This window comes from Bufo bufo, chromosome 1 (assembly GCF_905171765.1).
Source record: "Bufo bufo chromosome 1, aBufBuf1.1, whole genome shotgun sequence".
Taxonomy (NCBI): domain Eukaryota; kingdom Metazoa; phylum Chordata; class Amphibia; order Anura; family Bufonidae; genus Bufo; species Bufo bufo.
The window spans coordinates 8,207,930-8,234,685 of NC_053389.1; the positions used below are offsets into that span (position 1 = coordinate 8,207,930).

A 26,756-nucleotide genomic window follows, 5' to 3' on the forward strand; every position below is an offset into this window, starting at 1 on the left:
GGGGATCCCGGGAGGCAAAACTATTTGGAATAGATGAGGTTTGATAAGTTGAAGGCTGGGGCTCTTGTTTGGACTGCATGGGTATGTATTTGGTGATTTTGTGTCCTTGGGTCAGTGAGTGCGGCCAAGGGTAAGGTTTGGAATACAAGTGGAGGTTGCGACTGGAGGTTGCAATATTTGGTTGGAATGCCTTCTAGGATCCTTCCCCACTATTGTGGGTTATAACATTTAGAAGGTTTGGCGATGTTTGATTGGAATATTACGGCTCTATCTTCAATATAAAATATATATATGCAAGTTGTTGCCATTTAATATATTTCATAATGGTTTACTTTGTTAATAAACTTGGCTTCTACGGCCTTACACCAAATAAAGAGTCTCTGTGTGTTTTGTATGGCTGGGGGGGAAAGTGTAGGGCATCAGCCGGATGGAATCTTTCCTCCTAATAAGTCATGCCCAGAGTGACAGAAGTGGGAGATTGTCATGTAAATGCGCCCCCTATAGGACATAATAAAGATTACAAAGGTAGTTAGGAGCAGCTTACCTTTACCCCCTTGGCTTTGACCTTTAGATACTCCACCTCCAGAGATCTCTTCTCCTCAGTGAACATCTTATATCCCCCGGGCACAGAGAACCTTCCTTCCTTGATTCCTTTCTCCAGCCCCGCGCTCAGCTCCTGCAGTATAGCTCTGCACCTCCTCTCAGACGCCTCTTCATTTCTCTGCAGATACTCTGCCTTTCTATTACCCAACGCTTCCTACAAGAGAATAACATTCAGAAATGCTTCCCATAGCAAATTCAGGTCATTCCTTGGAACATTCCAGTCGTCTTTTCTGTCATTTACCTTCACAGCCATTAGATCTATGGGGACGTTTTTATTCTATGGCATAGTTAAAGACCGACTCCCCCCCCCCCCCCCCATAATATCAGTGCCCATTGTTATAGACAGTAGAGATAAGCAAATTAAATTAATAAATGTATCAAATTTGTTACAAATTTCACAAAAATTCTAATTCCAAACTAATCTGAAATTTTGACGATTCGACTTGGGCAAATTGCTGCCCCCCATTTGACATTTCAAATTAAGAACACTAGTGTGGGAAACGGAGCAGGGGAGATGCAGACATAGAAGAGTTTATGGACAGCATAGGGATTGTGAAGAAGATAGATTTAGTTAGGTTGAAAGTCAGGTTTTATCATTAGGGACAGGATGGGTCAGTCCGTGTACAATGGCCGTTACAGGAGCTGTTCATATGCAGACTGTTCTCCACTGCACATGAGCTCTTACAGACAGTACTCTTGTTATGTGCAGAAGACAGCCTTTTTCTTTCCAAAAATGTCTTGCAATAAGCATATTTTTCTTCCACCTCACTTACTATCAGCCTGGCCTGGTATTCTTGATCTGTATCATTGAAGGAGAGTTTCATAAAGACTTTCACCGCTTCAGAGTGACATTCCTTGTCCAGGTTCAGAAACTCCTCTTGTGTCTCAGTTGGAAATCTGCAGACATGGAGAGCCATCATCTCGTCATACTTAGATAAAGCGTCTTCTACGGCTCGAGAATTCTCAATCTTCGCCAAAGCAACAACTGCATTCTCCATAGAAGGAATGGAACCGCTGCGGATCGCCTCTACATAGGAGACTGCGACGTCCCCAAGACCTAATGATATAAGAGTGTGAGAATAAGATCATCTGCAGAAGATGGTGGAGAGAAAGTTACACCATAGAGCAAGGACCTACCTCTCCCAGTTATCGTGTACCCGCCTGATAGGGCTTTAACTGGACTCTTCTCATAAATGTACTCACAGAACTTCTTCGTCTGTTGTATAAAGGCAGGGTCCAGCTGAGAGTCCTGCACTTTATCCATGTTCTGGAGAGCTAGCTTAGATGCCGGACGATCAAACACAAAACATTTGTGTGAATGGAAGTAATGGTGGATACACTCCCGGGGTAGGTTGTAATTCCGCACTGCGACACTCATTCCTGGAAATAGATTATAGAGAAGGATATTAATCAAGATTGCAGACACTTTATCATCAGGTTCCTTGGCAGAATTTGGTGAAACACAAGTCAATGGCCATGGGATCCTCATCACTATAATGACTCCTACCTATTGTAGGCCTCGCAGATTCTGCTTGTCCTTGAGAAATGATGTTTAGGGGACATTGCTCTCCTCTTGGAACAAGGCTACATCACAGAAGAGCATTATCTTCATATCTAAAACTAAACCCCCCATGGCTTAAAGCTACTGTAAAAAGGGCAATAAATGACAAAAAAAAGGGGGGCGGCTGTGGATGTAGTGAGGTAAGTAGTAGCCTGGACAGAGGGGCGGCTGTGGATGTAGTGAGGTGAGTAGTAGTCTGGACAGAGGGGCGGCTGTGGATGTAGTGAGGTAAGTAGTAGCCTGGATAGAGGGGCGGCTATGGATGTAGTGAGGTGAGTAGTAGTCTGGACAGAGGGGCGGCTGTGGATGTAGTGAGGTGAATAGTAGTCTGGACAGAGGGGCGGCTGTGGATGTAGTGAGGTAAGTAGTAACCTGGACAGAGGGGCGGCTGTGGATGTAGTGAGGTGAGTAGAAGCCTGGACAGAGGGGCGGCTGTGGATGTAATGAGGTGAATAGTAGTCTGGACAGAGGGGCGGCTGTGGATGTAGTGAGGTGAGTAGAAGCCTGGACAGAGGGGCGGCTGTGGATGTAATGAGGTGAATAGTAGTCTGGACAGAGGGGCGGCTGTGGATTTAGTGAGGTGAATAGTAGCTTGGACAGAGGGGCGGCTGTGGATGTAATGCGGTAAGTAGAAGCCTGGACAGAGGGGCGGCTGTGGATGTAGTGAGGTGAATAGAAGCCTGGACAGAGGGGCGGCTGTGGATGTAATGAGGTAAGTAGAAGCCTGGACAGAGGGGCGGCTGTGGATGTAGTGAGGTGAGTAGAAGCCTGGACAGAGGGGCGGCTGTGGATGTAGTGAGGTGAATAGAAGCCTGGACAGAGGGGCGGCTGTGGATGTAATGAGGTAAGTAGAAGCCTGGACAGAGGGGCGGCTGTGGATGTAGTGAGGTGAGTAGAAGCCTGGACAGAGGGGCGGCTGTGGATGTAGTGAGGTAAGTAGAAGCCTGGACAGAGGGGTGGCTGTGGATGTAGTGAGGTAAGTAGTAGCCTGGATAGAGGGGCGGCTGTGGATGTGGTGAGGTAAGTAGTAGTCTGGACAGAGGGGCGGCTGTGGATGTAGTGAGGTAAGTAGTAGCCTGGATAGAGGGGCGGCTGTGGATGTAGTGAGGTAAGTAGTAGTCTGGACAGAGGGGCGGCTGTGGATGTAGTGAGGTAAGTAGTAGTCTGGACAGAGGGGCGGCTATGGATGAAGTGTTTCTGGATTTTGCAAAGGCTTTTGATCCTGTCTCTCATAGACGTTTAATAGGTAAAGTAAGGTCTATAGGTTTGGAAAGTATAGTTTGTAATTGGATTGAAAACTGGCAGAAGGACCGTGTCCAGAGAGTTGTGGTCAATGATTCCTATTCAGAATGGTCCCGGGTTATAAGTGGTGACCCCAAGGTTCAGTGCTGGGCCCTTTATTATTTAATTTATTTATTAATGATATTGAGGACGGGATTAATAGCACCATTTCTATTTCTGCAGATGACACTAAGCTGTGTAGTACTGTGCAGTCTATGGAAGATGTCCATAAACTACAAGCTGACCGGGACACTGAGTGATTGGGCCTCAACTTGGCAAATGAGGTTCAATGGGGATAAATGTAAAATTCTGCATCTTGGTAGTAATAATCTCCGTGCTTCATATGTCCTAGGTGATGTAACACTGGGAGAGTGACTTATAGAGAAGGATTTGGGTGTCCTTGTGGATGGTAGTTCGAATAACAGCACAATGTCAATCAGCTGCTTCTAAGGCCACCAGGATATTGTCATGCATTAAAGGAGGCATGGACTCGCGGGGCAGGGATGTAATATTACCACTTTACAAAGCGTTGGAGCCGCCTCATCTGGAATATGAAGTTAAGTTCTGGGCACCAGTCCATAGAAAGGATGCCCTGGAGTTGGAGAGAGTACAGATGAGAGCGACTAAACTGATAAGGGGCCTGGAGGGTCTGAGTTATGAGGAAAGGTTAAAATAATTAAATATATTTAGTCTTGAGAAGAGACGTCTAAGGGGGAACATGATTAACCTGTACAAATATATAAATGGGCCGTACAAAAAATATAGTCAAAAACTGTTCCATGTAAAATGCCCTCAAAAGACAAGGGGGCACTGCCTCCGATTGGGGAGGAAAAAGTTCAATCTCCAGAAGCGTCAAAGCTTCTTTACTGTAAGGATGGTGAATCTGTGGAATAGACTTCCTCAGGACATGGTCGCAGCAGGAACAGTAGATGGTTTTAAAAAGGGTTTAGATGAATTTTGGAAAGTAAACATTAATGCTTATGAAAATGTGTAGAAATCTTAGTTTCATTTCCTTCTGGGATTTGCGTCCCCACCTATCCCTTGGTTGAGCTTGATGGACTTATGTCTTTTTTCAACCGTGTTAACTACGTAACTATCTTATAGGAACTCCCTGCTGGTTCAGTGTCTGACACAGACCGTACTTAGGAAATTTGTTCTCAGACAGTCTTTACACCAGCCATTATGTAATCAATATGATGGTAGTGATCAGACTTGAGGTGGCCCCAACTCTACAATGGGTCCCTCAGACACTGTCCAGGCATCACTACATGATTCTGCTCTCCATAGGGGATGGTAAAGCATGGTGCACCCCAATGAGAAATAAGTCCAGAGAGTCAGGGTCTGCAGTGAACCAGTATGCTTCTTACTGGAGGAACTCAACTGCAAAATTATACAGACGAGGCACTGGGCTGGCTTTTCCACTCTCCTCCCGGACAGCAGAAGGTTCTGTGCTGAGGAAAGGCCTGAGCTAGGTGTCCCTCTCTCTCTTAGAAGATTGATACCCTGGCCAAAACCTGGTGACCCAAGATCTGTGTCAGAATATCCCTGTCTCAGTATCCTCATTCTGTCAGTCTTTCCTATCACTGATCCCTCTCTGCAGACCTCTAGGGGTTTAGCCTAAACAGATACAATGTTTCAGTTCACGGCTGCCATGGACTTGTATGGGGCCTCAATACAAGTCAATGGGAATGACTAAGTAGTTTCCAGACATAAACATCCTTCTGACAGAGCTAAAACAGGCAGTCAAAAGTTCACCGTGTCTGTTTTTTTCCCGTCCAAAAGTCATCTCTGCATAAATATGTATAGTAACTGTGGAAAATTACTAGCTTCTCAGTGTACAGACTGGAAATTTCCAAAGTCTCTCAGTATTAGGTTTCACACTAGCGTTATAATCTTCCGGCAGGCTGTTCCAGCAGAGTAGTAGCCCGCCCGACTTCATTGTATCAGCATAGCCGGATGCTGCCTTTCCCCGCCGGAGCCCATTGAGTATATTGGGACCCAGCAGGGATCTGGCCTGTTTGTGGCATTAGTGCCGGGATTCAGCCGGAAATATAAATGCTGCAAGCATCGCGATTTTTATCCGGCTGAATGCCGCCACTAATGCCGGAAACAGGACAGATTTCATTATAGTCAATGGGCCTGGCAGTGCTTTGCTCCTTTTTGGCTATGCTAGATACAATGAACTCTCATAGGCTGTTTCTCTGCTGAATTAGCCTGCCAGAAGATTTTAACGTTAGTGTGAAACTAGCCTTAGCTGGCTGTGAATTAACCCTTTCCACACTGCAGTGTAAATACAGTGTAATACCAGTGCAAATGAACAGGATATATAACAATAAACCAATAAACATATAAAATGCAGTTCAACAATATGAAACAGTATAGTTATAAACAACATAAATCACACTTTAACCCTTAAAGGGGTTGTCCGCTTTTTTTTCTATTGATGACCTATCCTTTTTCTATTGCTGACTCCTTGAATAGAATAGGAGGAAGCCGTCCCATAGAAGTGATTGGGGCGACTTCTTGTAATGTCACCTTCTCACCATGGAGGTTGTGACAACAAGCAGGTAAACAATGAAGAGAAAGCTGAGTTAGCGTTAAGCGTGACCTTCTCTTCAAACAGCTGATCAGTGTGGGTGCTGGGAGTCAGACTCCCGCCGATCTGATATTGATGACCTATCCTAGGTCATTAATATAAAAAAAGCGGACAACCCCTTTAAGTGTAATAAAGTAGGGAGTTGCCGATGTCCCCAAGCATCCATATTCTAAAGTACCTATGCTCCAGGGCACTACAGTAAAGTATTCCAAAATGCAGTGCAACAGACGGCATTACTATTAGGGGGGTGTCTGTCAGCGCAGTGTCGACTGGTTCCAATAGCAATCCGCAGGATTTGGTTTCATCAGAATGAACATTTTCAGTGTAAGGTTTGTACCTGGCTTCAGCTTCAAGGCATTTTTCAGATACTCGTCCTCGGTGATGTCCTTCCCATCTATTTGCAGCTGAAGGTTGAAATCTCGAACACACCATACGAAGGACGGGAAAAATCTCTTGAACTCTGATGAATCATCTTCTAACTCTGCTTGCTCGGTGGATTTCACTTTTATTTTCTCAGTCAGTTCAGTGACATAACTAGGAGAAGGTAAGGAGTAATATGTGCAGTATCTATGGTTTCTCTAGGAGATCTACTCCCCGGACCCAAAGAGGATGTCCAATGAATGGGCACAACGCTAAGTACTTTCCCCTCCCTCCATTCTCCCTTTCCTTTTTTTCTCAGTCTGCGTTCACACAGGGCGGCTGTCACATGAGACCAAAACCGCATTAATAGAGGCCATTATGAAGCAGAGCTAAGCAGCTTACACGTAAATCACTTACAAACCAGCAGCAGTCTATGTGTCAGCCTCTCTGTCTCCAGAAGACCGTCCCTTCTCTTCCTCCTCACCTCTAATACACTTCCATGTAATCTGTTCCTTCAGTGAGCAGGCAGCCCATCTTCACGGAAAATGCATTTGAGCAGTGAATTGAGGGTTAACAAATAAAGGGGGTCAGGAGAAACACATGCTAACAGGAGTGACAAAAGTCACTCCAACTTTTATTCTTAAAGGTTATGTATACCTTTGGGGGAATTATTTTTATTACTGCATTGTATACATTTTGAGCAATTTTTTTTTTTTTAATTTGTCTTTTTAAAAAATATGGAATCCTTTTTTCTGTACAGAGCTGAGATGCTCTAGTAACACCCTTTGGATTTTCTCTCTTTTCCGTCAGACCAAGAGCTGATGGGCTCCTTATCTCTGCTCTCTGACATTATAAACACTCGTTATAGCTCAGTTCCTATCTTATCTATAAGAATGTGGCTTAAATAAGTGTTTAGAGATAAGGGTTGTTAGATGGCACAAAGTGAAAGTATTAGTCACACAGCTAGAAAAACAGTTAACCCTTTGTGAGTGTGACCTAACAGCTCAATATTTTTAATAAAGGCCAATTGAAAAAAATGATTTTTAGCCAAAATGAGTAACATGCAATCATACAAAATAATGCATCCGAAGGTGTACATAGCCTTTAAGTTAAAGGGGTTATTCAATTTCTGAAGAATGCCTCCCATGTGCCGGGCCCCTCGCAGAAAATATACTTACCCCGCTCCCAGCGCTGCTCCTGGTCCCCGCACCACCGCTGCTGCTTCTCCCTGCACACGGATGAAAACATCCGGTGTCGGGGGTGAAGAGCAGCCAATGGCAGGTGGGGACGGGGACGAGCCTCCCTAGCATCACCCGCGTTGCTAGGGAGGCTCATCCCTGTCCGCCATTGGCTGCTTTGCAATGCTAGGGAGGCTCGTCCCCGTCCTCGCCTGCCATTGGCTGCTCCGCGATGCTAGGGAGGCTCATCCCCGTCCCCACCTGCCATTGGCTGCTCTGTAATGCTAGGGAGGCTCGTCCCCATCCCCGCCTACCATTGGCTGCTCCGCGATGCTAGGGAGGCTCGTCCCCATCCCCGCCTGCCATTGGCTGCTCCGTGATGCTACAGAGGCTCATCCTCGTCCCCACCTACCATTGGCTGCTCCGCGATGCTAGGGAGGCTCGTCCCCATCCCCGCCTACCATTGGCTGCTTCGCGATGCTAGGGAGTCTTGTCCCTATCCCCACCTGCCATTGGCTGCTCCGCGATGCTACAGAGGCTCATCCTCGTCCCCGCCTGCCATTGGCTGCTCCGCGATGCTAGGGAGGCTCATTCTCGTCCCCGCCTGCCATTGGCTGCTCCGCGATGCTAGGGAGGCTCATTCTCGTCCCCGCCTGCCATTGGCTGCTCCGCGATGCTAGGGAGGCTCATTCTCGTCCCCGCCTGCCATTGGCTGCTCCGCGATGCTAGGGAGGCTCATTCTCGTCCCCGCCTGCCATTGGCTGCTTCGCGATGCTACAGAGGCTCATCCTCATCCCCGTCCCTGCCTGCCATTGGCTGCTTACCCCCGACACTGGATGTTTTCATCCGTTTGCAGGGAGAAGCAGCAGTGGCGGTGCGGGGACCATGAGAGGAGCAAGTATATTACCTGGGAGGGGCCCGGCACATGGGGGGTGGGGGTGTTTCAGAAATCGGATAACCCCTTTAAAGGGGTATTCCCATCTTTAATCTGTATGGCATAGCCACAAGATATACTATAAAAGTCCAATAGTTGCAGGCCCACCTGTGGGACTCACACCTGTCTCGAGAATTAGCCCAGTACTCAGTCCTGTGCCCTTTTTCACCCTCCATCAATATGGCAGGTGTGAAAGCACCTCATAGGGTTAATCACTTATATGGAGTTGTATGGCGCCACAATGACACCGCAGTGTGCACGATGCCAAGAGCCAGTCTTCTAGTATTCCTCCAGCTTCCACTGGTAAGATGCTACAACCCCCATCATGCTCATGTAAAGGATACTGGAGCTGATCCATGGCCTGCTGATCGATTGTCCCTACGCTGTTAAATACCAGGGTGCTGCTGAGAAGAACGGCGAGGGCGAAAATCCAGGAATCATTCTCACTGTTTCCCTGAAATACAACAAGAGGCTTCTTTATCCAATCAAACCGGGTCAAAAAGGAGAAGTGTTTACACGACAGAACCGAACCCCAAATGTGTGACCTCTGTGTGACCCCAATAAATGTGTGACCCCAATTGTCTGACCCCTAATGTGTACTACAAGAAAATTTAGACTAGAACCTTCAGAATCACAGATGCAGATCCATGAAGCAAACATGATTATAAAATAGAAAATGTCTGCACACCGTTATACATACAAACAATAGAGCTAAGAAATGGGGGTCATTCTAAATAAAAGTGGTACAATACCGACTATAAATGAGTCAATGGAAGCTCTTAGAGCACATTTTTGATCAAACATGTGTCAGGCCCATCTACCAGGCGTCAAGGTGGCTTCTGCAGATGGGTCCCTAACACTAGTATGACCTCTAATGTGTGACCCCAATAAATGTCTGATCTGTAACAAACGTGGGACCTCTAATACAGTACATTTGTGACCACAAATACATGTGTGACCTCTAATGTATGACCTCTAATGTGTGGCCTCTAATGCACATGTGCTCCGATCACACGGTATCAGTGTTAGAAGTGTGGCAGTGTGGTCAGTCTATGGATTCCTCTAGCTCTCCATTGTTGTATCTGGTTTAGGGTCAGAAGCACCAGTCGTCTGCAGCATCTGCTCATACTGGCCGCTGTAGGGATGACTGCGCTCAGACAGATAGGATGCTGGGAGTTATACCAGAGATCCAGTACAGATAATAACAGATTATGGATCTAGGCTGGCCAGATGTCTGGTTTTGGAAAAACAGTCCAGCTTCCTGGCTCCCTGCCCTCCGTCTGTAAGTCCTCCTTTTCTGTGGCTCTCACACTTAGTCATTAGAGGCCCGGGGCCAACAGGACATCCCGCTCTGTGACTGGAGTGACGTGAGCTATTCTGTCACGGCTGTATGTGGGCAACAATAGTAATACACAGTACAGAGCTACTGACTGGACCCAGAACTAGGGAGGATAACGGGTGACCCCTGTCCGACCCTCAACGCTCTCCCTATTCTGCTAAAGCACATGCCCGGATCCAAATGGCGGAAAGAGGCATGCCCACGTGCCTAAGACTAATGACCACTGTAACCCCTACAATAGTGGAAGGGGCACGGCCACCAGTGCCCTACTCAGTATATGGAGGGAACCGTGGCCACCTCAGATCCAGTCAGAAAATAAACAGGAACACAACAATGTCTGCACACTTAGCTGACGTTGTTGCAGCCGCAGAGAAGACGGATCCAAGGACAGGCTGGCAATATCCGGAGTGCTAGCTGCAGCAGAACACAGGTCCAGTGAACTGATAGCTACAAGTGAAGAAACTAAAGCCAGAGCTACAACTGAAGTGAGAACTATAATCCACATCCTATCATAGGAGGAGGGGTGATATAAAGAGAGGAAAATCAAACACATGAAGGACAGCTGTGGTGAAAGAAACCAAAAGTAAACAGAGTAGTGAGAACTCCTCCCAGCTCTAGTAGTGACATCATCACAGGGGTGGAGAAACAGAGCTGTGAGAACGTCCCAAAGCTCTGGTAGTGACAGTACCCCCCCCTCTACGGGTGGACTCCGGACACCCAGGACCCACCTTCTCAGGATGAGCCCTATGAAATGCCCTGATGAGGCGAGTGGCTTTAATGTCCGACACCGGAACCCACATCCTCTCCTCAGGACCATAACCCTTCCAATGAACGAGGTACTGAAGAGAACCGCGGACCATGCGAGAGTCCACAATTCTGGAAACCTCAAACTCCAGATTGCGATCAACCAAAATCGGAGGAGGAGGCAAAGAGGAGGGTACCGTGGGCTGGACATATGGTTTTAAGAGAGATCTGTGAAATACATTATGTATCTTCCAAACCCGTGGAAGATCAAGACGGAAGGCAACAGGATTGATGACTGACAAGATTTTATAAGGCCCAATAAACTTGGGACCCAATTTCCAGGAGGGAACCTTCAACTTAATGTTTCTAGTAGACAACCACACCAGATCACCCACATTCAGGTCCGGACCAGGCACACGTCTCTTATCAGCCACACGCTTATACCTCTCACTCATCTTTTTAAGATTACCCTGAATCTTTTGCCAAATGGTAGACAAAGACGAGGAAAATCTCTCCTCCTCAGGTAAACCAGAAAGAGCCCCTCCCGAGAATGTCCCAAACTGTGGATGGAACCCATATGCACCAAAGAATGGTGACTTATCAGAAGATTCCTGACGACGGTTGTTCAGAGCAAACTCAGCAAGAGGGAGAAATGAACACCAATCCTCCTGGTTCTCTGAAACAAAACAGCGCAAATATGTCTCCAGATTCTGATTGAGGCGCTCAGTCTGACCATTCGACTGCGGATGAAAAGCAGAAGAGAAGGACAGCCGAACCCCCAGGCGAGAACAGAAAGCCTTCCAGAACCTGGACACAAACTGCGTGCCTCTATCGGAAACAATATCAGAGGGAATGCCGTGCAATTTAACAATATGGTCGACAAAAGCTTGCGCCAACGTTTTAGCATTAGGTAAACCAGGGAAAGGTACGAAATGAGCCATCTTGCTAAAACGGTCCACCACCACCAGGATCACCGACTTCCCCGAGGAACGAGGAAGATCCGTGATAAAGTCCATGGACAGGTGTGTCCAAGGACGGGAAGGAATGGGTAACGGGAGAAGGGAACCTGAAGGCCGTGAACGAGGGACCTTAGCGCGAGCGCACGTCTCACAAGCAGCCACAAAACCCTCCACCGACTTACGAAGAGCCGGCCACCAAAATCTCCGAGCAATGAGATCCACCGTGGCTCTACTCCCGGGGTGACCAGCAAGAACCGTATCATGATGCTCCTTAAAGAGTTTGTGACGTAGCTCAGGAGGCACGAACAACTTCCCAGAAGGACAACGGGCAGGTGTCTCAGTCTGGGCAGCCTGGACCTCGGCCTCCAAATCGGAATATAGAGCAGAAACAACTACCCACTCCGCCAAAATGGGACCCGGGTCCTCGGAGTTTCCTCCTCCCGGAAAACAGCGAGAGAGAGCATCAGCCTTCACATTTTTTATCCCAGGTCGGAATGTAACAACAAAATTGAATCTGGAGAAGAACAGAGACCATCTGGCCTGTCTCGGATTCATACGCCTGGCCGACTCCAAGTATGCCAGATTCTTATGGTCGGTAAAAACGGTGATAGGGTGCCTGGCCCCCTCCAACCAATGGCGCCATTCCTCGAAAGCCAACTTGATGGCCAACAACTCCCTATCGCCCACATCATAGTTTCTCTCTGCCGGGGAGAGTTTTTTAGAGAAAAAGGCACAGGGTCGCCACTTGGCAGGGGAAGGGCCCTGGGACAAAACCGCACCCACACCCACCTCGGAAGCATCCACCTCAACAATAAAAGGTAAGGAAACATCGGGATGCACCAAGACGGGAGCAGACGCAAAATTCTCTTTAATCTTAGAAAAGGCTGCAAGCGCCTCCTCCGACCAAGAGGAAAAATCCGCCCCCTTTTTTGTCATGTCAGTGAGGGGTTTGACAACAGAGGAATAATTCAAAATGAACTTTCTGTAATAGTTCGCAAAACCCAGAAAGCGCATCAATGCCTTCTGATTCTCAGGAAGCTCCCACTCAAGTACAGCACGGACCTTCTCGGGATCCATGCGAAAACCAGAAGCAGAGAGGAGAAAACCCAGAAATTGAATCTCCGATACCATAAAAAGACATTTCTCCAGCTTGGCGTACAATTTATTTTCCCGCAGAATCTGCAGAACCTGAAAAAGATGATCCTGATGGGTCTGAACATCAGGGGAAAAAATCAAAATATCATCAAGATACACCAATACAAATTTCCCCATTAAATGATAGAAAATACTATTAACAAAATGCTGAAAGACGGCTGGAGCATTCATCAGGCCGAAAGGCATAACGAGATTCTCGAAATGCCCGTCAGGGGTATTAAAGGCCGTTTTCCATTCATCCCCCTCTCTGACCCTGACCAGGTTGTACGCGCCTCTCAAATCCAATTTGGAAAACACCTTGGCCCCAACAATTTGATTGAAGAGGTCCGGGATCAGAGGAAGGGGATAGGGATCGCGAATCGTGATACGGTTCAGCTCCCTAAAATCTAGGCAAGGTCTCAGAGAGCCATCTTTCTTTTTAACAAAAAAAAAACCAGCGGCCACAGGTGACTTTGAGGGACGAATATGCCCCTTTTCGAGACTCTCGGAGATGTAAGTTCGCATAGCGATTCTTTCCGGTTGTGAGAGATTGTAGAGGCGTGCTTTTGGCAGCTTGGCGCCGGGAATGAGGTTAATGGGACAGTCAAACTCCCGGTGAGGAGGTAGCTCCTGAACACCGCTCTCGGAAAACACGTCCGAGAAATCAGAGAGAAATGATGGCACCGTTTTAGTAGACACCTCTGCAAAAGTCGCTGTGAGACAATTCTCTCTACAAAAGTCACTCCACTCATTTATTTGCCTTCCTTGCCAATCAATAGTGGGGTTATGTCTAGTGAGCCAGGGTAACCCCAAAACTAGAGGAGACGGCAATCCGTTAAGGACAAAACAAGATATATCCTCCACATGAGTGTCACCTACAGCTAGCCGGATATTGTGAACAATGCCTTTCAGAGATCTCTGTGAGAGTGGAGCAGAGTCAATAGCAAAAACAGGTATATCTTTATCTAATGTGCAAACCTGAAAACCATGCATGGCTACAAATTGAGTGTCAATAAGATTGACGGCCGCTCCACTATCGACAAAAATCTCACAAGAAATGACTTTGCTCTCTAGCGCCACCCTGGCAGACAGGAGAAAACGGGAACTGCAGGTCAGAGGAAAAGCATCAAATCCTACATCAACTTTGCCCAAAGTAGCAGATGAAGCAGAACTTGATGATTTACCTTTTGAGATTTTTCTCTTATTATCGCTCTTAGTACGGTTCAAGAATCTCCTAGATGGACAAACATTTGCCAAATGACCTATGCCCCCACAACAAAAACAGACCATACTCTGAGGACTAAATCCTCTTTTATCAGGGGCAAGTCGAGCTAGCTGCATGGGCTCCTCCTCAGAGGGGAGCGAGACAGGATGAGGCCCCTGCACACTGAATGAGTCCGCACCACTGCCCCTAGACTGACAATGGCTGGACAGAGAGGTCTCGTTTCTTTCTCTTAGACGCCTGTCAAGGCGTACCGCCAATGACATGGCAGACTCTAAGGACGTTGGTCTCTCATGGAAAGCAAACGCATCTTTTAATCTCTCCGAGAGACCATGACAGAACTGACTCCGGAGTGCAGCATCATTCCAACCCGAATCAGCTGCCCATCTCCGAAATTCAGAACAATAAAGCTCCGCAGACCGTTTGTTCTGGCATAAAACACGTAGGTTAGATTCGGCCAGAGCAACACGATCCGGGTCATCATAAATCTGCCCCAGGGCCACAAAAAATCCCTCCACGGATCGAAGGGAGGGATCCCCTGATGGCAGCGAAAAAGCCCAAGTCTGAGCATTACCCCTGAGCAGGGAGATGACAATCCTCACCCTCTGCTCTTGATTACCAGAAGAGAGAGGACACAAGCAAAAATGGAGTTTGCATGCCTCTCTGAAACGAACAAAATTCTCACTGCCCCCGGAGAACGTCTCCGGAAGTGAGACCTTTGGCTCGCAACAGACTCCATGAGCCGGAGCAGGGCCCAAAGCTTGAAGCTGAGTCATAGATTGACGGAGATCCGCTACTTCCAAAGAAAGACCCTGCATGCGGTCAACCAGGCCAGAAAGCGGATCCATGTCAAAAAAGGACGGTTTTGGTGGATTATAATGTCACGGCTGTATGTGGGCAACAATAGTAATACACAGTACAGAGCTACTGACTGGACCCAGAACTAGGGAGGATAACGGGTGACCCCTGTCCGACCCTCAACGCTCTCCCTATTCTGCTAAAGCACATGCCCGGATCCAAATGGCGGAAAGAGGCATGCCCACGTGCCTAAGACTAATGACCACTGTAACCCCTACAATAGTGGAAGGGGCACGGCCACCAGTGCCCTACTCAGTATATGGAGGGAACCGTGGCCACCTCAGATCCAGTCAGAAAATAAACAGGAACACAACAATGTCTGCACACTTAGCTGACGTTGTTGCAGCCGCAGAGAAGACGGATCCAAGGACAGGCTGGCAATATCCGGAGTGCTAGCTGCAGCAGAACACAGGTCCAGTGAACTGATAGCTACAAGTGAAGAAACTAAAGCCAGAGCTACAACTGAAGTGAGAACTATAATCCACATCCTATCATAGGAGGAGGGGTGATATAAAGAGAGGAAAATCAAACACATGAAGGACAGCTGTGGTGAAAGAAACCAAAAGTAAACAGAGTAGTGAGAACTCCTCCCAGCTCTAGTAGTGACATCATCACAGGGGTGGAGAAACAGAGCTGTGAGAACGTCCCAAAGCTCTGGTAGTGACATATTCCCTGTCTGCTGAACCAGTCCAGAGGTCAGTGCCCAGCTTGCGTCATCCCACTCGACCAGGCACAGAACAGGAGAACCTGACTGAGCACGTGAGGAGCATACAGCACTCAGCCCAATCACTGCAACAGAAGGCCTATGAAAGTGGCCACCCTAGATGGACCTCACACCACTAGCTCTATGCTGTATATACGGCACCGATGACTCTGGCTTCAGGAATGTTCACACTGACCTTCTCCACGTCACCCAGGCCTTCTGTGTCCAGCAGCACCAGAGTGTGCCCATGTTTCACAGGGTGAGGAACGCACCACATCCAGATACCTTTAGTCATGGACTGGACTGTCGAGCCCAAGGAGAAGCCTGAATGGACAAACACACAGAGGTAATAGGAAGGGGTTATACAAGAAGAGACCAAGGGCAGTGCCCATCATCAACGTGGAGATGACCATGGTCAGCAAAGGAGGGTGGAGGCCAATAGTGGTAGACGCTTCCTCCAACGCTCCATTGTCTCCATGAGGAGATACGTGGCCCAGGACCTGGTCCTATCATTTCATGTCTTTCGACAGAATAGGAATCTAATTTCCAGGGGTCTCCAGCACACATTCCGCCTCTCACCATTTTTACACCCCGCCAGTCTGTTCATCAGATAGGACTTCCCGGTCCGGTATTTCCCGACTACGGACACAACAACCACCTTCTGAGTAAAGCGGGATAAGATTTCCAGGGCCTCCTGATTCACCCGGATGGTCCCATCCTCGTGGTTCTCTATCAGACACACTGGACGCTCCATTATCGGAAAATCTGTGAATGAAGGAAATAGAAGTTACCTCCAGTATAGCAGAGCCATGCCTCCGCTATACAGCAGAGCCGTGACTCCGGCATACAGCAGAGCCGTGACTCCGGCATACAGCAGAGCCGTGACTCCGGTATACAGCAGAGCCGTGCCTCCGGTATACAGCAGAGCATCTGGTATACAGCAGAGCCGTGACTCCGGCATACAGCAGAGCCGTGACTCCGGCATACAGCAGAGCCGTGACTCCGGCATACAGCAGAGCCGTGACTCCGGCATACAGCAGAGCCGTGACTCCGGCATACAGCAGAGCCGTGACTCCGGCATACAGCAGAGCCGTGACTCCGGCATACAGCAGAGCCGTGACTCCGGCATACAGCAGAGCCGTGACTCCGGCATACAGCAGAGCCGTGACTCCGGTATACAGCAGAGCTGTGCTTCCAGTATATAGCAGAGTCGTGCTTTTGGTGCATAGCAGAGCCGTGCCTCCACTATAGCAGTGCCTCCAGTATATAGTAAGGCCGTGCCTCCGGTGTATAGCAGAGCCGTGCCTCCTGGAATGCAGGAGCTTGCATTCGCCAGTCTTCAGTACTGCCATACTTACTTCCAGGGCCGGTACAAGGCAGGGGCCGAAGGAGCGGGTGCCCTGGGCGCTACAAGGAGGGGGGCGCAGCAGGGCCGGACTGGCCTGCCGGGATACCGGGAAATTTCCCGGTGGGCCGGCAAGCCTGAGTGCCGCAAGGCCGCGGCCCTGGTGACAAGTGGGGGCGGCCGCGGCCGGCGGCAGGGCAGAGCAGGAGATGAGCGCTTCCATTGCGGAAGCGCTCATCTCCATAGTCATCTGTATTGCCGTCCTCAGGACGGCAATACAGATGCCTGCGCTGCGGCAGAGGAGGGAGAGGTGTGTCCCCTCCTGTTCCTCTGATAGGCTGCCGGCCTAGTGCTGGCAGCCTATCAGAGGCCGGTGCAGGCGGCGCGATGACGTCATCGCGTCGCCTGACTGCCGTATAGCGAGGGACACAGACGGAAGAGGCGGCCTGCATCGCATCACATTGCTGGAGGTAAGTATAAGTTTTTTTTATTATTTTTTTTATTTATATAGGTACAATACTGGGCTGGGCTGGCACATAAGGGGGGACTACTGGGCTGGCACATGATAAGGGGGGACTACTGGGCTGGGCTGGCACATGATAAGGGGGGCTACTGGGCTGGCACATGATAAGGGGGGACTACTGGGCTGGGCTGGCACATAAGGGGGGCTACTGGGCTGGCACATGATAAGGGGGGACTACTGGGCTGGCACATGATAAGGGGGGCTACTGGCACATGATAAGGGGGGCTACTGACACATGATAAGGGGGGCTACTGGCACATGATAAGGGGGGCTACTGGCACATGATAAGGGGGGCTACTGGCCCATAAGGGGGCTACTGGCACATAAGGGGGGCTATTGGCACATAAGGGGGGCTACTGGCCCATAAGGGGGCTATTGGCAATAAGGGGGGCTACTGGCACATGATATGGGGGGCTACTGGCACATGATAAGGGGGGCTACTGGCCCATAAGGGGGCTACTGGCACATAAGGGGGGCTATTGGCACATAAGGGGGGCTACTGGCAATAAGGGGGGCTACTGGCAATAAGGGGGGCTACTGGCACATGATATGGGGGGCTACTGGCACATGATATGGGGGCACTCTGGCTACTGGCACATGATATGGGGGCACTCTGGCTACTGGCACATGATATGGGGGCACTCTGGCTACTGGCACATGATATGGGGGGGGCTCTGGCTACTGGCACATGATATGGGGGGCTACTGGCACATGATATGGGGGCACTCTGGCTACTGGCACATGATATGGGGGCACTCTGGCTACTGGCACATGATATGGGGGCACTCTGGCTACTGGCACATGATATGGGGGCACTCTGGCTACTGGCACATGATATGGGGGCACTCTGGCTACTGGCACATGATATGGGGGCACTCTGGCTACTGGCACATGATATGGGGGCACTCTGGCTACTGGCACATGATATGGGGGGGGCTCTGGCTACTGGCACATGATATGGGGGCATCTATGGGGGCACATCTTACTGCAGATTATTTAGGGGCATCTACTGAGGCTAAAAAGAAGATATTTTATATGGGGGGCTCTGTATAGGGGCATTTTATACTGGGACACATTATGGTGGGTACTATGGGGAAGGGGGGAGCACTATGGGGGTCATCTACGGGGGCACTGAGAAGGGGGGTATTTTATGTTGGCACATTATGGGAACATTAGCTCAACTGGGGGCATTACAAAGGGGTATGTTTTGCATATTATAAGGAGAATTATTACTACTGGGGGGGGCATTATGGTGGGTTTTATTACTCCCCCATGGTATGACCCCCTAGTAGCAGCACCAGCCTCTCCCTGCTCTGCTATCCCTCTGCCCCTTCTCCAAATCCTTATTATGAAATCTTTCTCATTAGGATAAAACACAACATCAGCTCCACCGAGCCCCCGGCCAAAGTGTTGAAGTGGTGTCCGAGATCCCCAAGGGCCAAGTCAAGTAACTGTAAGTTTTTATGGGGGTTCTACAAAAGAGCTATCGTGGGGCAAAGTTCATATTCGTGTTTACACACGTGTTTTAAAATGAATACTTTCAAAGTCCCACAGTCCTTTGTTCTATTGCTTTAAGTATATTCTTGTTTTGAAACAACATTGATTCTTTCTTAAAAACGGGGGGGGGCGCAGTTTGCCATCTTCGCCCTGGGCACCAAATGGCCTTGTCCCAGCCCTGCTTACTTCTCTTTGAATGTGAGGACACAAACAACAAACACCACAAAAAACAAAAAGTACATAAAACTATTTACATTGTGTAAAAGTAGTAAAACGTAAAAAAACTATACATATTTGGTATCGCTGCATTCGCACCAACCCATAGAGCAAAGGAAACACATTAGGGGTCATTTATTATAGTGTTTTGCCCCTGTTTTAGTCAAATTATTCCTATTTTAGACGGTCTAATTTTTTAGGCGCATTTACTGATGAAAGCGCTCCTGCTTCCGAAGCGTTTGCACCTCATTCCACAATTTTCAGTTTTAGTCTAATTTTGGTGATGGTTTTTTGCGCCTTTTTTACCCATGAATTAGGTGCAAAAACATTGTAATTTTGACTCCTCTCCAGCGGTGGCGCAGTTCTGTTCATCCCCTTTGTGTTATTATCAGGGAGACGAGCGCCTTTTCACAAACAGAAAACATGTCGATATGGCTGCAACTTTTTCTCTGCACTTTTGTACCTAATTCGTGAGTGACCAACACGTAGTCGTATTCACACGATCCCCCCCGCGCCCTGACGGATATAAAGACGCTTTATTCCCCACTTGCTGCGCGACTCCTTGTAAATACTACAGTCTAATCAACTGCGCCGGTCTAATCACGCTCTAAAAAACAGTCGGTATAAGAAATGACCCCCATCATTAGTGCCACACGGCGAACAGCTCAGAATTTAAAACTCAAAAAAAACAAGGGCGAAATTGCTGTTTTTGTTCCATTTCCCCCCAGAAAGAGTTGAAAAAGTTTAATCATTAACCCCTTCAGCCACCATAACGTACCTGTGGGAATATATGGAGCGTGCTGCTGCGGTGAGCCTGCTCCATACGCGGCGGGTGCTGGCTGTATAATACAGCAAGCACCCGGCCACAATGACTGGGATCGGTGATGACGCCGAACCTGGTCATTTAATCCCTCAGATGCTGCGGTTAATAGCAATTGTGGCATCTATGGAGTTAGGTTGAGGGAGAAGGCTCTCGCTGCCTTCGGATAGGAGCCCCCTTAGTGAAATAGTGGGGCTCCAATCAGTTACCATGACAACCTGGGAGCTGCTGAAGGTTCCCAGGTCTGTCACAGTAAGATGCCTGCTAAGCTGTGCATGAGGCACTGCACAGCCGCAGAATCCCATTCACCATAATAGTTCTCTGTTATGATGTATGGGACAAGTGATCAAAAGATCCCAGGTTCTAGCCCCATAAGGGGGCTAAAAGTTATTGTGTGAAAAGTAAAAAAATATATTAAAAGTTCAAATAATTTCCCCTTTTCAATATTACATATACAAATTAAACAATTAAAAAAATATCAGGTATCGCCGCAACCAAAAATGTTGGAACTATTAAAATATAAAAATATTTTTCCTGCATGGTGTACGTTGTAACAGAAAAAAATAAAAAAACTCACGATTTACAATTTTTTGGTCACCGTATCCACCCCCCCCAAAAATAATTTAATAACAGGGATAGCGCTTGCTGACACGAACGTAAGGGCTCCGTGCCCATGCTGCGAGCCGCATACGTGGTTCCGCAATACACGGGTCACCGCATCACTTGAATCGGTCCGCAAATCCGGAAATGCGGTGCGGAACGGAAGCACGGAACAGAAGCCCACAGAAGCTCTACGGAGTGCTTTTGTGGTGTTCCGTTTCCGTGCTTCCGTTCCGTAAAAGGATAGAACTTGTTCTATCTTTTTGCGGAACGGACGGATCACAGACCCCATTGAAGTGAATGGGTCTGCAATCTGCATGCGGCTGCCCCACGGTTGTTGCCCGTGCATTGCGGACCGCAATTTGCGGTCCAAAGCACGGAGTCCTTACGTTCGTGTGAACAAGCCCATAGTTGTGCACTGATCAAAAAATAGTATCAATAAGCACTACTGTCCGTCCTGCAAAAACACTCTCACACAGAAATAAAAAAATTCTGACTGTAAAAAAATGGCGATGCAAAGAAAAAAATTTTTTTCAAAGGTTTTTAATTTTTTTAAAAATAGTAAAGCAGAAAAAGAACAATACAAATTTGGTATCGCCGTAATCATATTGAGCCACATAATAAGGACGTCATGTCAGGCTTCCTGCACAGTGAGCACTGTAAAATCAAAAGCCAAAAAACATTGTCGGAATTGTGCATTTTTTTAAATTTTCACTCCACAAAGATTTTTTTTTCCATTTTCTAGTACAACACACAGTAAATGAAATGGTGCCATAAAAATCTAACTTCTCCCCTCATGTGACTATACGAATGGAAAATTAAAAATGCGTGATTGAGGCCACAGAAATACCCGCGTGGCTGCATCGACGGAAAAATAAAAAAGTTATTTCTCTTTGAAGAATTTCCCTCAGTCCTAAAGAGTGAAGTAAGAAGCCCCAGCCCTCAAAGGGTTAAGCGGTGCCTCTGCTGCAGAGTTATGTCTCGTGGCTGAATGCGGTGACTTACGTGACTTTACACGACGCAAATTCTGAAGAGAAAATCCGTCCTCACCGTGCAGGTAGGTCGCCCGCTCCGTGCTCAGCTCTCTGGTCGTCACCCGCCAGCTCGCCCTTATTATATCTTCTCAACTGAAAGTGAAAGTAAGACGACTTCATCTGCTTCTCTCCCTCCACATACCTCTGGTCGTGCACTAGACAATTAACCCCTCATAGGGGCTGCACAGGATTACAAAACCCTGGCTGCTTTCTCCATAAACAGCGCCACATCTGTCCACAGGCTGTGTGCGGTATTGCAGCTCAGCCCCACTGTAGCTGGCCAGCTAAGACCTGTCCTAGACTGCTAATATGACTTACATGTTTATATGGCTAGACTTCCCAATAATTTTAATACAGTTCCTATGTTTATATATTAGAGACAGACAGAGAGTCATGTGCAGTGACTTCATGTTCTGGACGTCATATAACCGTTATATATTGTGTTCACAGAAGCAGAAAAGATAATATCCCTTTAAGATTCAGTAAGTGAATGTGAGGTGAGCTCAGTGACACAGCAGAATTAGCAACAGGAAGCAGAGAGTTAAACTGTTGTTGCTGGGCAGAAGTCTTGACCAATCACAGCCAGCCTCACACTGAGCATGTGTGGGAAACCCCCTAGTACAGGGGTAGGCAACCTTCGGCACTCCAGCTGTTGTAAAACTACAACTCCCAGCATGCATACTTGCTCTGCTCTTCTACGAAATATCATAGGAATGAATGGAGCATGCTGGGAATTGTAGTTTCACAACAGCTGAAGTGCTGAAGGTTGCTGACCCCTGCTCCTGGAGTCAGTATAGACCAGACATTTCCAGTCAGAGCTGTGTTTTATCGGAACAAGAGGTCAAATAGGTATTTAGAACGGTTATATGATGTTCATATTGTTAAGGCCCCGTGCACACGAACATGGGCTTCCCATTGCCGTATTGTGGACTGCATTTGTGGATCCGCAATACACGGGTGCCGTTCCGTGGGCATTCCGAGATGCGGACCCATTCACTTGAATGGGTCCGCAAATCCAGAGATGCGGAATGGTGCGGAACGGAAGCACTGCGGAGTGCTTCTGTGGGGTTTCGTCCCCCGTACTTCCGTTTCGCAAAAAGATAGAACATGTCCTATCTTTTTGCGGAATGGCCGGATCGTGAACCCATTCAAGTGAATGGGTCTGCGATCCACTGCGGCTGCCCCACGGACTGTGTTCGTGAATTGCGGCCTGCATTTTGCGGGCCGCAGCACGACCACGTTCATGTGCATGGGGCCTAATACTGTGATCAGAGCGGTATACTGAGACCAGTTGTATATGTTCATTTACAGTTCCACAAAACTGCGCAAATCATATCGCAAACCGTACAAACCGCTTATCAGAGCATTATCGGTTTAATAGAACTACTGGTTAAACCTCAGATATGTCTCTCAGAGAGAAAATAAAGTGCTTAAGTAACTAAGTCTACTTTCCCACTGGCGTTTTGGCTTTCCGTTTGTGAGATCCGTTCAGGGCTCAGCATCCAAAACGGATCAGTTTGGCCCTAATGCATTCTGAATGGAAAAGGATCCGCTCAGAATGCGTCAGTTTGCCTCCGATCAGTCTCCATTCCGCTCTGGAGGCTGACACCCAAACGCTGCTGGCAAACGGATCCGTCCTGGCACACAATGTAAGTCAATGGGGACGGATCTGTTTTCTATGATACAATAGAAAACGGGTCCATCCATCTTGGCTATGTTAAAGTTAATGCAAATGGATCCGTTCTGAACAGATGCAGACGTTTGTATAACCTGAACGGATCCGCACCAAACGTGAGTGTGAAAGTAGCCTTAAAGTGAGAGTACAGATACTGAAGAGAGAAATATGTCCACCATTTATGTTGAATGACAAGATTGAACAGTTGAACCACCATCTTATGCATACCGCCATTTTGTGATATCTTTTCAACACGTGTTATGTACATGGACTATCTGCTGCGGAGGCGGCAGTGTTATATGAAGAAAAGTTGAAGTTAATAAAGAAGCTATTTCAAGCATTTGGTGTGCTCTTTACACCTACTGTTTCCATAGAACGGCGCTAGAAGAATTACAGAGTAACAGACTGGCTCAGCAATCATCTCTTTATTCGCACAGACAGGTGTTATCTGTTATTGTAATCCTATCTATAGCGAACACAAGAGCCACAATAGATGATGTCACGTCTCACCTCCTCCCCCTCCCTGCACAATGACCTCTTCACAGGTCACGGAGCATGCCCACAACACACTCCCAGAAATCAGTGAGTCATCTCCGCACTGCAGGTTCCTGTCGCTGCTGTAAAGCAAACCTCTGAATGCTGCTGACAACTCAGGCAATATGGCCGCCCCCGTAATAATGTGCAGAAAATAGAATAGAAAATTAACAAAGAGAAACTTGTGGATCGGTCATTAGTATTTAACCCTCAGAGCAACAAGGCTTTACAAGTGACAAAGCGTGTGAGTATAAAGTTCTGGTGCTCAGAGGGTTAACCTGGCGTCTGCTTGGATCACACGATGCTGTTCAGTCTCCGATGGCCGCCCCTAGGCACCCGCTGCAGTTTTATAGTTTCGTCACATGTTTTCCTTCAGGGCTATCATATGTTCCTCTGCCGTGAACTTCGAACATATTTCATCTTGGTTTTTATTTTACTAAATTTTTCGCTTTCATTTGGTGTTTTTCAGGTTCTGTAGAGAAATTTGGACCCAAAACTGCTCCAAAAAAACAAAAACAAAGCGCTGTGTGCGTAGACCGGATGTTAATGTGATGTCCGGCAGCAGCGATAATAACCGAATTAATATGATGTGAGAAAAGACCAACAAAAATGAGATAATTTGAGATTTATTCATTACCTTCCACGGTCGTCTCCTGTGATTGGTTTGGTAACCCTTTCCACGCCTCAGACTCAGGGATGCACCGTCCTCCTTATACACATCTGTGAGTCTAGAAGCTGCTGATTATTAATATTCGGGTCCTCCCTGTGCCAAGATTATAGCCGAGCTCATCCTGTAATAAGATCAGAAGATATTAATATGGGAAAGTCCAGGATTTACTAAAGTATCAGCAGAACTAAACGTATCATCCCCTGCTGCATCAATTCTCCACAGCTCCATCCCCTGCTGCACCATTCTCCCCATCTCCATCCCCTGCTGCACCATTCTCCACAGCTCCATCCTCTGCTGTACCATTCTCCACAGCTCCATCCCCTGCTGCACCATTCTCCACATCTCCATCCCCTGCTGCACAATTCTCCCCATCTCCATCCCCTGCTGCACCATTCTCCACAGCTCCATCCTCTGCTGTACCATTCTCCACAGCTCCATCCCCTGCTGCACCATTCTCCCCATCTCCATCCCCTGCTGCACCATTCTCCACAGCTCCATCCTCTGCTGCACCAATTCTCCATGGCTCCATCCCCTGCTGCACCATTCTATACATCTCCATCCCTTGCTGCACCATTCTCCCCATCTCCATCCCCTGCTGCACCATTCTCCACAGCTCCATCCTCTGCTGTACCATTCTCCACAGCTCCATCCTCTGCTGTACCATTCTCCACAGCTCCTTCCCCTGCTGCACCATTCTCCACAGCTCCATCCCCTGCTGCACCATTCTCCATGGCTCCATCCTCTGCTGCACCATTCTCCACAGCTCCATCCTCTGCTGCACCATTCTCCACAGCTCCATCCCCTGCTGTACCATTCTCCACAGCTCCATCCACTGCTGCACCATTCTCCACAGCTCCATCCCCTGCTGTACCATTCTCCATGGCTCCATCCCCTGCTGTACCATTCTCCACAGCTCCATCCCCTGTAGCACCATTCTCCATGGCTCCATCCCCTGCTGCACCATTCTCCACAGCTCCATCCTCTGCTGCACCATTCTCCACAGCTCCATCCCCTGCTGCACCATTCTCCATGGCTCCATCCCCTGCTGAACCATTCTCCACAGCTCCATCCCCTGCTGCACCCTCCATGGCTCCATCCCCTGCTGCACCATTCTCCATGGCTCCATCCTCTGCTGCACCATTCTCCACAGCTCCATCCCCTGCTGTACCATTCTCCATCCCCTGCTGCACCATTCTCCACAGCTCCATCCCCTGCTGCATCATTCTCCACAGCTCCATTCACTGCAGCATCATTCTGCACAGCTCCATCCCCTGCTGTACTATTCTCCACAGCTCCATCCCCTGCTGCACCATTCTCCATGGCTCCATCCTCTGCTGCACCATTCTCCACAGCTCCATCCCCTGCTGCACTATTCTCCACAGCTCCATCCCCTGCTGCACCAATTCTCCACAGCTCCATCCCCTGCTGTACCATTCTCCATCCCCTGCTGCACCATTCTCCACAGCTCCATCCCCTGCTGCACCATTCTCCACAGCTCCATCCCCTGCTGCACCATTCTCCACAGCTCCATCCCCTGCTGCACCATTCTCCACAGCTCCATTCACTGCAGCATCATTCTGCACAGCTCCATCCCCTGCTGTACTATTCTCCACAGCTCCATCCCCTGCTGCACCATTCTCCATGGCTCCATCCTCTGCTGCACCATTCTCCACAGCTCCATCCCCTGCTGCACTATTCTCCACAGCTCCATCCCCTGCTGCACCAATTCTCCACAGCTCCATCCCCTGCTGTACCATTCTCCATCCCCTGCTGCACCATTCTCCACAGCTCCATCCCCTGCTGCACCATTCTCCACAGCTCCATCCCCTGCTGCACCATTCTCCACAGCTCCATCCCCTGCTGCACCATTCTCCACAGCTCCATTCACTGCAGCATCATTCTGCACAGCTCCATCCCCTGCTGTACTATTCTCCACGGCTCCATCCCCTGCTGCACCATTGTCCACAGCTCCATCCTCTGCTGCACCATTCTCCACAGCTCCATCCTCTGCTGCACCATTCTCCACAGCTCCATCCTCTGCTGCACCATTCTCCACAAATTGTCCCACAACATGGACAGTGACATACCAGAGGGGGATCAATGGCAAAAATTACCATAAAAAATGTATTTTTATGTACTTTAAATGGAAACTCTCAAAAATGTGCCCTGCTGGAACCTAGAAAAAAATTATTTTAGGCCACGGGAGTACAGGCCCCAAAAATTAGGCCTTCACCGGACAGAAAACATCAAGTGATTATGTGGCTGGAGATAGATTATACGGTCATTGGATAACAATTTTACTGCAGGCCAGTTCAAATACATGTCAAATACATATGTTTAAAAGAACAAAAAATATAAAATTGAATTAAA

General features: G+C 48.3%; 1 protein-coding gene across 4 annotated transcripts in view; it reads right to left on the minus strand.

Annotated features, from left to right (window-relative positions):
- The window catches only part of LOC120991082 (guanylate-binding protein 1-like), a 50,427-nt gene extending 23,877 nt beyond the window's left edge, over positions 1-26,550 (minus strand). The window contains exons 1-9 of one of the 4 annotated variants that reach the window (XM_040419981.1): positions 26,538-26,550; positions 21,715-21,718; positions 21,479-21,509; positions 16,052-16,237; positions 15,669-15,796; positions 8,858-8,967; positions 6,379-6,575; positions 4,480-4,485; positions 99-105 (exon numbers count right to left, since the gene is read on the minus strand). In XM_040419981.1, the coding sequence (XP_040275915.1) occupies positions 99-105; positions 4,480-4,485; positions 6,379-6,575; positions 8,858-8,967; positions 15,669-15,796; positions 16,052-16,226 (623 nt within the window). In that variant the 5' untranslated portion in view covers positions 16,227-16,237; positions 21,479-21,509; positions 21,715-21,718; positions 26,538-26,550. Of the gene's footprint in view, positions 1-98; positions 106-4,479; positions 4,486-6,378; positions 6,576-8,857; positions 8,968-15,668; positions 15,797-16,051; positions 16,238-21,478; positions 21,657-21,714; positions 21,719-24,353; positions 24,380-24,462; positions 24,506-26,537 lie in introns of those variants that run through there. The other 3 variants (XM_040419994.1, XM_040419988.1, XM_040419975.1) reach the window with 3 other exon arrangements.
- Between the last annotated feature and the right edge of the window lie 206 nt (positions 26,551-26,756).